We start from the raw sequence: 15,315 nt of genomic DNA, 5'->3' as shown, positions 1-15,315 counted from the left end.
CAGCTCTCCTCGGCTCCTCCTGGCCAGAGGGGCTCCTCGCAGCTGGGCATTGGGCACAGGGCCATTCCATTCCCAAAGCTCCCCCCCGCACCGTCAATACCAGGACTTTTCCCATCCATCCCTTCCCTCATAGCCCTGCCTGCAGGTGCCCAGACCCCCGGGACCACCCTGTGGCCCCTGGACTGATCCCATGATTCAGGGGTCACCCCTGAGCCTGTCCCGGGCTCCCCAGGCCTCCCCGACTCCTGCTCAGCCCCTGAACCCTGTGGACCACCCAATCCCCCCAGGGCAACCCAAACCCTCAGTTCCACCCCTGACCTGGCCGGGCGGATGCCATTCACAGAGGGTCCGGGGTCCCCCAGGAAGTGGTTGATTTTGCGGTTCCACTGGCGCACGATACTGGAGACAGAGCGGCCTCCTGCTTCTGCATCTGACGAGGTGGTGCTGGCCGACACCTCAGCCCCAGAGTCCAGCATGGGTGGCTTGAGGCCCGCCCGTCCCGCCACCCGGTCCGACATGGGTTTGGCCAGTCGCCGCAGGGCTGTCACCTGAATGAGAACAGGAGGAAGGCTGGTGGGGCCAGGGCAGTTCAGGTGGAGAGCGATGGGGGAGCGCCCGGAGAGGCAAGGAAACCCCTCCAGGGCTGGGCCCAGATTGGACAGGTTGGACACTTTAGGGGTCACTCGGGGCTAGGGGAGGGAGGGAGGGGGAGTCCCAGGCCCAGGAAAGGTATTTTTAATAACAATAATAATGACCGCATTTATTAGCACTGGTCACTACAGTAGACACAAGATAATCAGATCAGACATAGTCCCTGCTCCACATGGGACTCACGATCTCAGAGACAGAGAGAACAGGTATTAAATTCCTGTTTTACAGAGGAGGAAATGGAGACAAAGAGAAGTGAGGTGACTTTCCATGGACACACAGGAGGTGAGTAGAAGAGGCTAGGATTCGAACCCAGGTCTCCTGATTCCTAGTCCTGGGCTCTTTCCACTGGGGTATAAAACTCTTCCCTAGGCTCACCAGATTCTCTGCTCAGGGTTCCTACTGAAAGAGGTCAGAGGCCAGACCAGAGGAAAAAGGGACATTTGCTCCCAAGTTGCTACTCTACCACTAAGCGTTTAATCAAGAGAGGGGTTGGGGGGACACGTCAGGGGAAGGGGAAGGAATGTTCCCAGAGGAGAGATCCAGGAGGATCCCTCCCAGCCACCCCAAGACTCAGCTCACCTCTTGGGTTTTCCTCCTTAGCACAATCTCCTGCTGCCGCTTCTGGGACTCCAGGGCTCGGATCTGGAACTGCAGGGCCCGAGGAAGGAGAGAGTTTTTCCATGCAATCCCAGGGAAACAGAGCCAAAGCTCTCCATTCAGAAAAAAATGTCTATGGGCTTCGGGATACCTTGCCCCCACAACCACCTCCCCAGCAAGAGGAAACTGCCCAGACATTTTCCCCAGCTTGGAGGTACGCTGCAATAGGCAGGGAGGGGCAGGACAGGGCAATGCCCAGGACATGACAAGGGTAGTAATTACCACAACCCCCATCGGGGTGTAGATTCCCAATGCAGCATGGCCCATTTGCCTTGTTTTCTACTGGACGGTCCAGTTGGCAGCTGGCCTGACACCCACCGGGGACAGATACAGCCCAGGACCAACTTGTGTCCGCCACTTTACTTTTCAGGGCCCAGCCTCCCACCGCCTTGGCTTGTGAGTTCCACAGCTCAGAGGTGGTGCCCATGTTCAGAAGGGTTTGGGGAGGGAACTCGATGGCTCTGAAGCAAGAGGCGGGCCACCCTCTAGCTTCTGTTCCTTCTAGGCCAACAAAGGTACATTCAGTATCAACGAGGGGCTTTGGGACTGCTACAACTCTGCTGCCATGGCTGGGGGAGGTGGGCAGAGTACCAGCCTTTTCCATGAGTGCCCTGCTGCTCGGCGATCCAGCCCGGTTAACTTGGCAGTGAGTTGTGGGCCCTGCCCTGGGCCACTGGTCCCACTGGGTGGCTGTGCCGTGGGGATAATGGGAGCGGGTCGGGGATGGGCGAGAGGAAAGGGAAGGGGGTTGGGCACCTCCTGCCGTCGCTGCTCCTTCTTGAGCTGCGCAATCTCACGGTTCCTTTTGGTTTCCACCAAGCGGCGCCGCTGCTGCTCCTCCCTCATTTGTTTCATCAGGGCCACCTTGGGGAGAAGGGGTGGGAAAAGATGGACTGGGCCGACTCCACCCAAACGGCGCTTCTCCCTGATGGACGAACCCATCCCACTGGTCCGGGCACCACAGAGAGGGAACAGGGGCCACCCAGCTCAGACACTATCGTCCCCACCGGCACCTGAGCATTTGTGGACAAAGTTCGGCCACTCTGGGCCCCAAGGCTGGGCACCCACCCTCCCTGGCTACCTTGGCTTTCTTCATCTCGGCCACTTCAGCCTGCAGCTTCTTCAGCTCCCTCTCGTAGCGTGACTGGTTTTTGAGCAGCCTGGTGTGCTCTCTCTGTGCCGCCTGCAGTTTCTGCAGGTCCCGGTTCATCTCTCGCAGACGCTTCTCGTAGTCGGCCTTGATCTTGTTGGCCTTCTCCTCTGTGTAGCACTCCATGGTACCTGGGGGCCAGGGGGTGGTGGGAGAAAAGGAGGTGGAGGAGGCCCAAGGGAACCAGCCTGGGAGACCATATAACCCAACTTCCTGGGATGCCGGCGGAGCACAGGACATGGTGGAAAGAGCACGGGCTTGGGTGTCAGATGATGTGGGTTCTAACCCTGGCTTCGCCACTTATTCTGCTGTGTGACCTTGGGCAAGTCACTTAAATTTTCTGTGCCTCATTTACCTCATCTGTAAAATGGGGATGAAGACTGTCAGCCCCACTTGGGACAACCTGATTACCCTGTATCTACCCCAGTTCTTGGAACATAATAAACACTTACCATTATTATAATTATTACTATTACTGTTATCTTTGGGGCCTGAGGTGGCACTTAGCTGGTCTGGGGCTCCCTCTGGGGAGGGGGAAGACAACTTCAGTCTGCAAATGCTGGGCAACCTGTGTGGTTGGGACACTGGCTGGGCAATCCTCGTAGGCCAGATACCGGCTGGTCGCCCCCGTGAATGATTTTCTATACATTGCTCTTGTAGAACCCTGTGTCCGAAGGGTCCTTAGGTTCCTTAGGTCATAGGTCAGCTCTGGCTCTCCCTAGAGATTTGATCCCCTGGTCCCAGGCCCGGCAGAGGAGCAGGGGCCTGGGATTTGCCCCAGGCCTCTGAAACAGCCAGTTTAACCCCCAGGGGCTGCAACCACTGCTCTGCCTCCCTCAGACCAGGATGACTCAGGACATGCAAGGCTCCCTCATCCCCAGGGGCCCCCAAGTGGGATCTGCCCTGCCCTGAATCCACCCTGAATCCTCCACCCGAAACCTGCCCATAGTGGTCTCAAGGTGTCCAGGCAGGAAGAGATTAGGCTTCTGTTTGTTGTTCAGTACAGCTCTCCACATGGAGTAAACACTCAACCGATGCCATCAACTGACTGATCGGCCCCATGGACCAGCAGGGAGTGAGGGAGAAGGTGGCAGGAAGCGATCCCCTACCCACACCCGGCAGGGCCTCCCCCAATCTCCAGGACTGGGCAGGAGGGGCTAGGCGAAAAATGCAGCAGGAGAGATGGAAGTCAGATGACAGGAAGCACTTCCTGTTAAATGGGGCTGTGAGAGCCTGAGCCTCGGGCACTGGTGGGTATGTGGGCTGGGAGGCAGGATGCTGGGCGGCTGTGGACAGGCTAGGCCTCGGGGAAGATGGGGTAGGATGGCGGGGTCATACTGAGGTTCTGGAGCACGCGGTCCCTCTCCAGCTGGGTGTCCCGGATCTTGTTCTGCAGCAGGACGAGCTTCTCCTCATACTGGTGCTTGAGTGTCTGCAGCCGCCGCTGACTATTCTCCAGCTCATCAATCAGCTTCTGCTTGATCTCGATCTCACAGGTCAGGTCGGCCAGGTCAGCCTGGAAGGTCACCTCTGGGCGGCCGGCGGGGGTGGCAGAGGAGCAGCAGGGTGAGGCATTAGATTGCCCTGGAGCTGTCCTGTTTGTCCCCCAGCCCCAGGCTCGTGGAAGGAACCCAGTAGCCAGAGGCTGCTGTTCCCCCTGGCTTCCAAAGAACCCTGGGCCAACCCTTCCCCTGGGTCCCCAGTGGCCTCCACCCCTTCAGCAGCCTCATGCCAGCCCGGTGCCCCCCACCAAACCCGACGCATCGCCCCCTCCTCCCTGGGCCCCTCACCCTTTTCCTCGGGGTCCGAGTCTGAGTCCACTAGGCTTTCCTCACTGGCTGAGTCCGAGTCTTCATCTTCTCGCCCTTCCTCTTCCTCACAGCCGCTCTCGTCTGGCTCCTCCTCCTCTTCCTCCTCCTCCTGCCCACCAGATGCCATTGTGGGGGCAAGTTACCCCACGTCCACCTTCCCATCCCCTCCAAGGCCTGGGGGGCTGCACCAAGAGGGGCTGGATGGGGTGGAGGGACTGGATTGTGGTGGGGCTGGACAGAAAGGGAGCTGGCTGGCAGTGAGGATGAAAGGGAAGCACAACTGACCAGGTGCGTTAATAATAATAATGATGGCATTTATTGAGCGCTAACTATGTGCAAAGTACTGTTCTAAGATCTGGGGAGGTTACAAGGTGATCAGATTGCCCCACGGGGGGCTCACAGTCTTAATCCCCATTTTACAGATGAGGGAACTGAGGCCCAGAGAAGTGAAGTGACTTGCCCAAAGTCACACAGCTGACAGTTGGCGGAGCCAGGATTTGAACCCGTGACCTCTGACTCCAAAGTCCGGGCTCTTCTCTCTAGTTAGGGCTGGAGAAGCCAGGGGCCAGGGGAGATGGTCAGGAGGTTTTGGACTGTGGAGCCGGCACCTCTGCCAGACAGACAGACCTCAAGATATTGGACGGCAGCTCGGGGGAAGGGAGAATGGAATGGAGATAGGAGTGAGGGGTCTCTCACCTCGTTCTCGTCTGACTCCTCTCGGTTCTCCTGCTGTAGTTTTGCTCTCTTCTTAAATCCCTCCTTCTCTGGGCTGTCCAGGGAGAGGGAACAGGTTGGCCGAGTTGGGAGACCAAATTTGAGGGGGTGGGAGGAGGGAGGGAGGGAGGGAGAGGGAGAGGGAGAGAGAGAGATGGTGGTTGGGGGTAGGGGGACAGAGGGTTGCGTGTCTGTGTCTATCCACGGTGTCTGGACTCCCCTGCTGCCCTTTCCACCCCCCAAGACTGGTTCTGGAGCCCCACTAGTCCAAGGACCTCGTGACTCAGCCCACCCCTCCCACTCTGGCCTCCCAGTTTGCTGCCCACAGATGGGGAGACGCCTTGGAGGGCCCTGGTCCGAACTGTCCCACTACCAGAGCTCTACGGATATGAGTGAGCAGAAAGCAACTCCAAACCGGACTACCCTGGAACCAGTCTGGCCGCAGGGCTGAAGGGAAAAAATGAGGGGCTCCACCCTGCCTTCTCTGCCTGCCTCCCTGCATGCCTGCCTGACTCCAAAGACGGCCACTGGCCCCACCTATCTGCCCCCAAGGCCTGGCCCCCACATCCAGTGGTGTTAATCTCCATCCCTAGTGGCCCCCAGATGGGAGGATGCCCCTCCTTCAGTCTCCCCACTCACCTCTTTCTTCTCTGCCTGGTCTCCTTCAGTCGTTCCAGGTCTTGCTTGGCCTTGCGGATCACTTCAGAGGCCTCTGCCTCCATGGATCCTGCTGGGCTGCCCAGCATCCCGAGACCAGAGGGAGCCGGGGAGCCCCCCAAGGAGTAGGGGCCGCGAGCAGATGCCCGAGAGAGGCTTCGTCGCAGAGATTCATTCATGGCCTCACTCTCCAGGAGCTTTGTTCTGGTGGGGTTAGGGGAGGTCAGCCGGTGTCCTTGTCAGCGCCCTGTCTTCACCTCACCCTCCCATCTTTTTTTTAATGGTATATGTTAAGTGCTTACTATGTGTCAAACACTGTTCTAAACGTTAATAGAATCAAGTTAATTCGGTTAGACACAGTCCCTGTCCCACATGGGGCTTGCAGTCTAAGTATGAGGGAGAACAGGAAAACTAAGGGCCAGAGAAGAGAAGAGACTTGTCCAAGGTCTTAAAGCAAGCAATTGGCAGAACTGGAATTGAAATCCAGGTACTCTGGCTCCCAGGCCTGTGTTCTCTCCACTAGGTCAAGCTGCTTCTCGTTCCCCCGGGTTCCTCACCACACCCCATGACTCCACTTACCGCAGTTCCTCGATCTCCCGGATGTAATTCTGAATTAAGGCCCCAATGGCCTCATTGCCGTCACCTGAAGGGAGGAGAGAATTTCTGGAGTGTGGAGCCACGTCAGGGGCCACGTGTTCAACACAGGGTGCCAGGGAGGATGGTGAAGGGGATCAGGGGACCCAAATTAGGGGGCCAGGTGCCTGACACTTAGCGCGTAGTACAATGCTCTGCACACAGTAAGTGCTCAAGAAATACGATTGAATGAATGCCAGGGAGCCCGATGCAGGGTGCCCAGTGTCTGATGCAGGGGGCCAGGAGGCCCAACCCCTTCTCAGGCTCTAACAGGCCAAAGTGCAATCAATACAACAGAAATTGTTCTCTCCATTGCAGCAGCCTCGGGCCACATTGCCAAACTCAAAACAGACGCTTCTCCAGCTCGGGAGGTTCTGAGGGGCTAGGCCAAGGTTGGGGGAGGATCTAGTGCAAACGGACACTCAGGGCAAAGTCTCCTGAGCCTCCCACCCATGCCCCCAGCCTTACCAGCCTTGGCAAGGAGCAAGTTGGCCTCTTGGCTCATGAGGTGGGTAACGCGGCTGTTGATGGCATCGATGGCTTCTTGCATGGCCTTGACCCGCAGGCGCAGGGCCGCATTCTCCTTCTGCAGCATCGCATTCTCCCGGTACAGGTCACTGTAGCCCTCTGCGCCGTCCTCACCCAGCACCCGCTTGCCCTGCCAAGTGCAGGGGCCGACAGAGGTCAGGCGTCCAGACCGGACCCAGCAGAGCCCTGACCCTTCTCAGTCTCGCTGGGGATGGGGAGCCAGGGGCCAGGGAAAAAACAGAGAAGGGAGAAGGGGGATCGAGGAGAAAGTTGGGAGAGCAAGGCCGCAGCCCTTCCGGCCTCAGGCTGGTCCAGGCCAGGTGTCTGGGAGCAGGGGCAGGGGGTCCCCTGGCTGGAGGGTCCCTCCCTCCCTCCCTCACCGTCTTGTACTCCAGCAGCTCCATCTGCAGGCGGGCTATCTCGGCCCGAAGGGCGCTGATCTGCTGGCTGGTCTTGTCCTGGTTGACCACCACTTTGTTCTTGATGTTGCGGGCCCGATTGGCGTACTTGAGGGTGTTGAGCGTTTCCATAAAGTCCCGGTCCGAGGGGCTCACGCAGGCGATCATGATGGTCTGGCTGAGGGGTGACGATGCCAGGGGTGGGGGGAGAGACACACCGGGAGAAAACCATGCGGGGGCTCTCCTTCCAAGGACCTTTGTTTCTAGGGGTTGGTGAGGAGGGAGTGGTCCCAGTGGGAATGGCTCCCCGGCCCAGGAAGTTAGCGGCTCCGGCCTGGAATTGCCCCATGTCTCTGGTGCCCTCCAAGAGGATGGGGGGAGGTGGAGTGGTGGGGGGCCTGGAAGAAACCAGGTGGACCTTCCAGAGACCTCAGCTCAGTCCAGTGGGCTCAAGAGCAAGGGAGAGCAGGGCTCAGCCCCAGGACAGGCCAAGTCTCCTGGAGCCAGAGATTCCCCAATCCCCTGGGGCTAGGGGAGCCCTCAGGGTAGGAGCTCCTTTGAAGGATTCCCCCAGTGGTGGAGCTTCCATCAGAGGGCCCCCCCCCCGCCATGGAGAAGCCCCCAGGGGAGGGGCCCCCAGGACAGCATGTCTGGAGCTGGGCTGCAGGGAATGGGTGGTGAAGATGGAGGAGGAGCAGAGAGTGGAGTTAAGGGCCTGGGGGCCTAGGGGCCTGCGAGGCCCTTCCCACCTGTGGCCCAGCTGCCCAGTCCGCCCCCTACTCCCGCCAGCTAAACCGTCATTGCAAGTGCCATAGTTACCTGTTGCCTCCTAGTGAGTCCTGCAGGAGGCGGGTGAGCTTGGAGTCTCGGTACGGGACGTGGACCACCTTCTTGCTCTGGTCACCCAGGGCACTGATCACATTGCCCAGGGCCAGCTGCCAGAGAGCCAAGACTCCGAGCTGGTGGGCTGCCCTTGGCCAGAATTCCATCCCCTGCCCCCTTGCCAGCCCCCGCAGGACACCCTTGGGGTAGGGGGAAAGCCTGATCGAACCAGCTGCATTGCTTCCCTGCAGGGCGAAGGGGATCAGCCCACCCATCTCCCCAACCTAGAGACACAAATGGGCCTCCCAGCTTGGGGCAATTGGGCCAGTGGGAGAGTGTGGGAGGTTGAGTCCAGTCAGGTCCCACAGCCCTGGATCCCATAAGGAGCCCAGATTCCGAGTCTGATCCCACTTGGCAGTGTGGGGAAGAGCAGGGGCTGTCATCCCACTGGTAGTGTCCCCTTCACCGCCCTCAGTGCCCGTACCAGGCCGCAGTTGATGGAGATGCCTTCTTTGGCCCGTTCGCCCGTGGCCCCTGTCCTCTTCAGCCTCTCTGAGCCTGCCAGATCCACAAAGTGGAATTTGGCTGTGAGGGTCTCGTACTCACTGCTGGGAGCTGAGCCCTCCGGAAGCCCAGGCCCCTCTCCATTCACCTGTCAGGGGAGGAAAGACCGTTACCAAGAACCTTCCTAAAGCCATCCAATCACTTTTTCCGGGCACTCACCACCAACCTCCTTGGGAGTTATGGCTTCACCCAGGGACTGAGCAGAGAATCTTCATATCCCCCTGTCACCCGCCCCTAGCCCTGCCATGTGGCTCAGTGGAAAGAACACGGGCTTTGGAGTCAGAGGTCATAGGTTTGAATCCCGGCTCCGCCACGTGTCTGCTGTGTGAGCTTGGGCAAGTCACTTAACTTCTCTGAGCCTCAGTTACCTCATCTGTAAAATGGGGATTAAGACTGTGAGCCCCACGTGGGACAACCTGATCACTCTGTATCCCCCCCAGCGCTTAGAACAGTGCTTTGCACATAGTAAGCGCTTAACAAATGCCAACATTATTATTATTATCTGCTTTGCTTCCTGCCATTGCTGCAGGGCTCAGCAGGGAGCCGGGGCAGGACAAGGACAGAGGGACAGTGGGACTGGGGTTCTGCCCATGTCTGCCTTAGGTCTTTGTCCACAGAAACCCAGCCCCTTCCCACCAGCCCCATTCCCCACGCCCTGTCAGCATGGCTGCGTGTCACCGCCCTGACCAGGTCGGGCCGGGCACAGAGGCGCATCTGGCACAGGTGGATGGTGAAGATGGCATGGGAGCGGGAGCTCTGCACATTCATCTGGGTGCTGGCAGTGGTGCGGGACAGGGCCCCCTGCTTCAGACACTGGATTAGCTGTGGGAACAAATGAAGAGTAAGCGGGGCACTGGGTGGTGGCCACCAGGCATGGCAGGGGGGAGGGAACGGCAGAAAGGGTGGGTGTGTGGTACCCCTTCCAGACCCGAGGCCCCACCCTCCAGCTACTCACCTCCTCCTGAGAGCCAATAAGCCGCGAGGTGACACCCGTAGTATAAATGCCACCGCTGGCATCCTCGTGGATCTTGATGTTGGATTTACGGTGTCGGGAGTCTGGGTCCCGGGTACTGTCGAACAGGTCCAGGATTTCCTCATTGTACAGCTAGGGGTGGGGTGGGATGGGGGCAGGGAGGGTGAGGCCCAGCCTGGCAAAGACACACCCACCACCACCCCTGCTGCCCACAACCACAGTCCTGATACTCCCGCAGCTGGGAGGTCCCAGCCCCTTGTGAGGAGATGGGGGTGCTGGGCTAACTGAAGGGCTAGCATACTTCCACCAGCCCACCCACTCTGATGGCTTAAGCTCCCCAGCTTGAGTTCCCCAGGGCAGCAAGTGTGAGAAAAGAGACCCTCCAAAATACAGAGGTCAGTACAGACATGCAGGGACCCACCGTCCACCAGGCTCCTCTTCCCCCACTCCCTTCCCTCCAATTCCCAGGACTGACCCCCAGCCTCCTTGTTCCCCCAGTCTTCTCCCTCCAAGCCTCAGGACATCCCCCAACCTCAGTACCTCCAGGAACTGGGCGCTGACTTTGAATTCTGGCCCGACCAGACCCTGCTCCTGAGCCCGCCGTTTCCGCTCCTCGATGCCCCCGAAGAGGTGGGTGATGGCACGTGGGATAATGCCATGTTCGTCCTCTGCCGTGCTCACGTCAAAGCCTGTGCCCATTGTGTAGGTCTTCCCAGCCCCGGTCTGCCCTCGGAAGAGCGCACGTGGTCACAGGGGCCCTTCTGGTCACAACTAGAGCTCAGAGACCAGACTCCTCCAAAGCCCCCTCCCCTCCCTGGCCTAGGCTGACCAGACTCCAAAATGCAGTTAAAACCAAGCAGGGCTCCCTGCAGCCCCTGGACTTGGGTCAGGTCTGGTCTGGCTCTCATGGCCCCTCAGAAACCCCCCAAGACCCATCCAGCCATGGGCTCCCTCCATCCCATGCCCCAGTCACCACCTCAGACCCTCAAGGAACTCATCTCCCAGCCTCCAACCCAGACCCTGGGAAACCCGCTCATCTCCCACCCACCCACCCCACCCACCCAGTCCAATCCCAACCCCAAGGCCCAGAAGTGACTGTTTCCTCCCAGGCCCCAGCTGGGTAGGGGCCCACCTTCCCAGCACAGATTGGAACCTACCCTAAATCACAACGTCCACCCAGTGTCTGAGAAAGCCTTTTCATGGGTTGACTGGGGTTAGGTGACCCTGCACTGCTGTCTCCCCCCTCTAACCATCTTCCTGCTCCCCTGCCTGGTGGTGGGTCAAGCCCAGGTGGCCCTGCCCACTGCCAGGGTCCAGAGCTGCTCCCACCTGACCATATGCCAGCACGGTGGCATTGTAGCCCTCAAAGCATCCCTCGATGAGCTTCCCCACGCACGCTGTGTAGATCTGTTCCTGCAAGGTGTCCAGGTCAAAGACGAAGTCATATGTGAAGGCCTTGTCCTTTCCCAGCAACACCTGGGGCTCCCCCGGGGTGACCGACGTGCAGATGTGGCAGCCCTCGATCTTCTCCTTCGACAGCTGGGGTCGGATCCTGCCCGGAACCAGGCGGAGAGCAAAGATCAGACCCAGGTGGCGAGCCACCACATTCTCTGTATAAGTAGGTGGGGGATGCTGAGAAGGGGCCCAGGAGACTGAGGGAGCTAGAGAATGGGAGAATGGGAAGAATGGATGTCCTCGAGGATGGGGAAGGGAAGAAAGCTAGCTGACCCGGGCCACAGCGCAGGAGGCTGGTAGTCAGGTCTCAGGTCGCAGTTTCCCCTCAACACAGTCTGGACCTGGAGTGGGGAGGGTGCAGTGGTCCAGATCCTGCTCCAGAGCCTGACCCTTCCTACCCTTTCTCTCTCTCCCACCTTCAGCCTGACCCTTCCCACCCTCTCTCTCTCCCACTTTCCCACCCTCCCTCTTGCCCTTGGAGTCAGTCAGGGTATTTCCTGATCCCTCTTGGGCCCAGCTAGCAGAACGGGCACAAAAGGGGAAGGAAAGGAGAAAAGGAGGAGGGCCCAGGCAGCCAGCGTCCCCACAGTCTGGCTTGAGCTGCTGGCAAGGCTGGTGGGAGCAGGCGAGGCAAGGGGATACCCAGTCTGGGAGAGTCTCTCTGGGGGATACTAAGACTACCAGTCAAAGGCTAGGGCAAGTGTTAAGATCCATTTTTTTTTCAGTTGCCCTCTGCAGTCAGTAGGGATCAGCCTGTCCTGGGTCCGGCAGGCCAGGTCAAACTGTGGCATCTCTGAAGCTCAGACCCCTCCCCCAAGTAAAGGGCTCCCCTCCTCAAATTCCCCTCACCAGCCAGCATGGGGACCCACCATTGGAGCATAGGTGTCTGTGTTCAGTCATTTATTCCCTTGTTTCATTTTGAAATGTGCATTCCACTCCTTACTGTATCCTTGTTCTTCCTCATTCATTCATTCAATCGTATTTATTAAGCGCTTACTGTGTGCAAAGCACTGTACTGAGCACTTGGGAAGTACATGTTGGCAACATATAGAGGTGGTCCCTACCCAACAATGGGCTCACAGTCTAAAACGGGGAGACAGGCAACAAAACAAAACATGTGGACAGGTGTCAAGTTGTCAGAACAAATAGAACTAAAGCTAAATGCACATCATTAACAAAATAAATAGAATAGTAAATATGTACAAGTAAAATAAATAGAGTAATAAATCTGTACAAACATATATACGGGTGCTGTGGGGAGGGGAGGGAGGTAGGGCGGGGAAGAGGAGAGGAAAAAGGGGGCTCAGTCTGGGGAGGCCTCTTGCTGTTGAACCATGCTGCTCCCATTAGACTATAAGCTCCTTAAGGCCAGGGAATGAGTGTTACTTGCTTAGTACAGTGCTCCGCCCTCTGTAATGTTCGATAAACAACCTGATTCACTGATTGATTTGATCAGACCCCGGAGGCAGCCTGGTTGTGACAGCCACAGGAAACCCTAAAGCTGGGAGAGATCTTGAGAGGTCACGTAGTCTAATCCTCTACCTCCAAGCCAGATGTGGGGGGTGGTCCTGCCTTTAAAGATCTTCAGAACAAAGCTCCACCCCTTCTCCTCTCTTGTTCCAGTGCCCAGTTCCCCTGGTAGACAAGAACTTGCTTTCATACCCTACCCCGATCTGGCCCTGCAGTTTACCCTCTGTGGATTCAGAGAGCAGCTGATCAGTGCCCTATTCAGAGGGTGGTGGGCAGAGGACCACTGGGCAACAGGGATTCACTGGACTAGCTACTCCTCCCCACTCATCCCTTTCTCGCCTGGGCTAAATTTCAATTCCTTTTCCCTTTCTTCCTTTCCTCCCTTTCATCAGCATGGCTCAGTGGAAAGAGCACAGGCTTTGGAGTCAGAGGTCATGGGTTCAAGTCCCAGCTCCGCCAATTGTCAGCTGTGTGATTTTGGGCAAGTCACTAAACTTCTCTGGGCCTCAGTTACCTCATCTGTAAAATGGGGATTAAGACTGTGAGCCCCCTGTGGGACAACCTGATCATCTTGTAACCTCTCCAGTGCTTAGAACAGTGCTTTGCACATAGTAAGCACTTAATAAATGTTATTATTATTATCATTCCCACTGTTCTTCTCTGTGTCCAACACCAAAGCTAGTCAGCAGGGTCAGCCCAATGCAGATAGGGAGCAGAAGGAGCTCAAGAATAAAAATACTTATTAAGTTCTTACTATGTGCCAGACGCTGTGTTATGCGTTGGGGTAGATTCAAGATAAAAAGATGAGACACCATCCCTGTTTCACCCAGGGCTCCACAGCCTAAGAAGCAGGAAGAACAGGTATTCTATTCCCATTTTACAGATGAGGAAATGGAGGCACAGAGAGGTTAAGTGACTTGCACAAGGGCACACAGTAGACAAACAGCAGAGCTGGGACTAGAACCCGGGTTTCCTGACGCCCGACCCCAGGCTCTTTCACTAGGCCACACTGCATCCCCAAGACCACCAGTGGCCAGCGGGCCCTGTCTCTGGAACCTGGAGGTGCCAGCACTGAAATTGGCTGAAATTCAGAGATTGAGATAGGGCACCCAAGGTGGGGCTCTGAAGCCTCCGGTCACTCCGTCCCCAACCCCACCCCCAAACCGGCCATTCTCGTGGCAAGGTTTCCCTGGTAACCACCACAGCCAAGGCTGAGTCTGTGACACAGCTCTTCATGCCAGGGTCCAGCTCCCGCCCCTCACAACGGGTCCCTTGTTCCCTCAGTCACCCTAAGCCAACATTTAGAGAGAAGAAAAGTCCAGAGGACCCAATTGGGCAGGGCTCCAGGGCCAGAGGAGCTTGGCTTAGTTGCCCTGTATGAAGGAAACTGGCTTCTTCCCCTTCCTGTTCCTGGGATTCCCTCTGCTTCCCAGGGTTCCTGGCAGAGGGAAGGGCAGGGAGAGGAAGGGGGAAGCTTGCTGCCCTGTTCAGGAGCTGGAATGATTTGGGGCAGTTCAGCTATGAAGGGGCTGGCCCAGACTCCACTGGGAGAGGCAGCTGGGGAATGCAAAAGCCACCCCAGCCTTGCAGCCCTTGCCCCAACTTGCAGCCCTTGCCCGCCTTCCAAAACCCCACATCCAAGCTCCCACCTATCTCCCACCCCCATCCCAATCCCCCGCCTGCCTCCTGCTTTCTCCATAAACAGTAACCTAACCCAGCCCCTTCTCCTTTGGGGGTGAAAGGGCTCTCGCTGGGCCCTGAGATGGGCCTTGCCATCGAAGGGTGCTTCATCCCCAGACCAAATCAATCAATCAATCGTATTTATTGAGTGCTTACTGTGTGCAGAGCACTGTACTAAGCGCTTGGGAAGTACAAGTTGGCAACATATAGAGGCAGTCCCTACCCAACAGTGGGCTCGCAGTCTAGAATGTGCCAAATGATCCCCACTTCATTAGGGATGTTGTAAAAAGGGAGGCAGCGTGGCCTAGTGGATAGATCTTGGGCCTTGGAGTCAGAAGGACCTGAATTCTAATCCCAGCTTTGCCATTTGTCTGCTGTGTGGCCCTGGGCAAGTCACTTAACTTCTCTGTGCCCAAGCTGCCTCATCTGTAAATTGGGGATTAAAAGTGTGAGCCCCATCAGGGACATGGACTGTGTTCAATCTGATTTGCTTGTATCTACCCCAGTGCTTAATACAGTGTCTGGCACATAGTAAGCACTCTTCAAATACCATACAAAAAAAATGGCTCTGGCCTGGGAATGATTGGCGGGCAAGTACTTAACCTCTCTAGGCCTTAGTTTCCTCATCTAGAAAATGGGGATAAAAGAGACATGAGCCCTGTGTGGGCTAGAGACCATGTTTGATCTCATAAACTGAATCTAGTCCAGTGCTTGGCATATACTAAGTACTTAATAAATACCACAACAACAGTCATATTCATTCATTCATTCAATCGTATTTATTGAGTGCTTACTGTGTGCAGAGCCCTGTACTAAGCGCTTGGGAAGTACAAGTTGGCAACACATAGAGACGGTCCCTACCAAACAATGGGCTCACAGTCTAGAAGGGGGAGACAGAGAACAAAACAAAACATGTGGACAGGTGTCAAGTCATCAGAATAAATACAAGTAAAGCTATATGCACATCATTAACAAAATGAATAGAACAGTAAATACGTACAAGTACAATAGAGTAATAAATCTGTACAAACACATATACAGGTGCTGTGGGGAGGGGAAGGAGATAGGGAAGGGGGGATGGGAAGGGAGAGAAGAAAAAGGGGGCTCAGTCTGGGAAGGCCTCCTGGAGGAGGTGAGCTCTCAGTAGGGCTT

At 56.9% G+C, this 15,315-nt stretch overlaps 1 protein-coding gene across 4 annotated transcripts in view; it reads right to left on the bottom strand.

The window, feature by feature from the left end:
* Positions 1-15,315, bottom strand: part of KIF21B (kinesin family member 21B) — a 47,970-nt gene that overhangs the window by 18,569 nt on the left and 14,086 nt on the right. For all 4 annotated transcript variants that reach the window (XR_005451835.1, XR_005451836.1, XM_038748908.1 and 1 more), the window contains exons 2-18: positions 10,888-11,110; positions 10,099-10,281; positions 9,541-9,690; positions 9,273-9,407; positions 8,506-8,673; positions 8,019-8,134; positions 7,182-7,377; positions 6,742-6,931; positions 6,220-6,283; positions 5,623-5,844; positions 4,966-5,038; positions 4,249-4,378; positions 3,797-3,988; positions 2,390-2,589; positions 2,065-2,172; positions 1,231-1,299; positions 319-548 (exon numbers count right to left, since the gene is read on the bottom strand). Coding sequence is in view for 2 of the 4 variants with exons in the window: in XM_038748908.1 (XP_038604836.1) it covers positions 319-548; positions 1,231-1,299; positions 2,065-2,172; positions 2,390-2,589; positions 3,797-3,988; positions 4,249-4,378; positions 4,966-5,038; positions 5,623-5,844; positions 6,220-6,283; positions 6,742-6,931; positions 7,182-7,377; positions 8,019-8,134; positions 8,506-8,673; positions 9,273-9,407; positions 9,541-9,690; positions 10,099-10,281; positions 10,888-11,110 (2,649 nt within the window). In the remaining 2 variants the exon portion in view is untranslated. The remainder of the gene's footprint in view (positions 1-318; positions 549-1,230; positions 1,300-2,064; positions 2,173-2,389; positions 2,590-3,796; positions 3,989-4,248; positions 4,379-4,965; positions 5,039-5,622; positions 5,845-6,219; positions 6,284-6,741; positions 6,932-7,181; positions 7,378-8,018; positions 8,135-8,505; positions 8,674-9,272; positions 9,408-9,540; positions 9,691-10,098; positions 10,282-10,887; positions 11,111-15,315) is intronic.

This window comes from Tachyglossus aculeatus, chromosome 7 (assembly GCF_015852505.1).
Source record: "Tachyglossus aculeatus isolate mTacAcu1 chromosome 7, mTacAcu1.pri, whole genome shotgun sequence".
Lineage (NCBI taxonomy): Eukaryota > Metazoa > Chordata > Mammalia > Monotremata > Tachyglossidae > Tachyglossus > Tachyglossus aculeatus.
The sequence above is the reverse complement of the archived record's forward strand: the minus strand, read 5'-3'. Positions and strand labels throughout refer to the sequence as shown.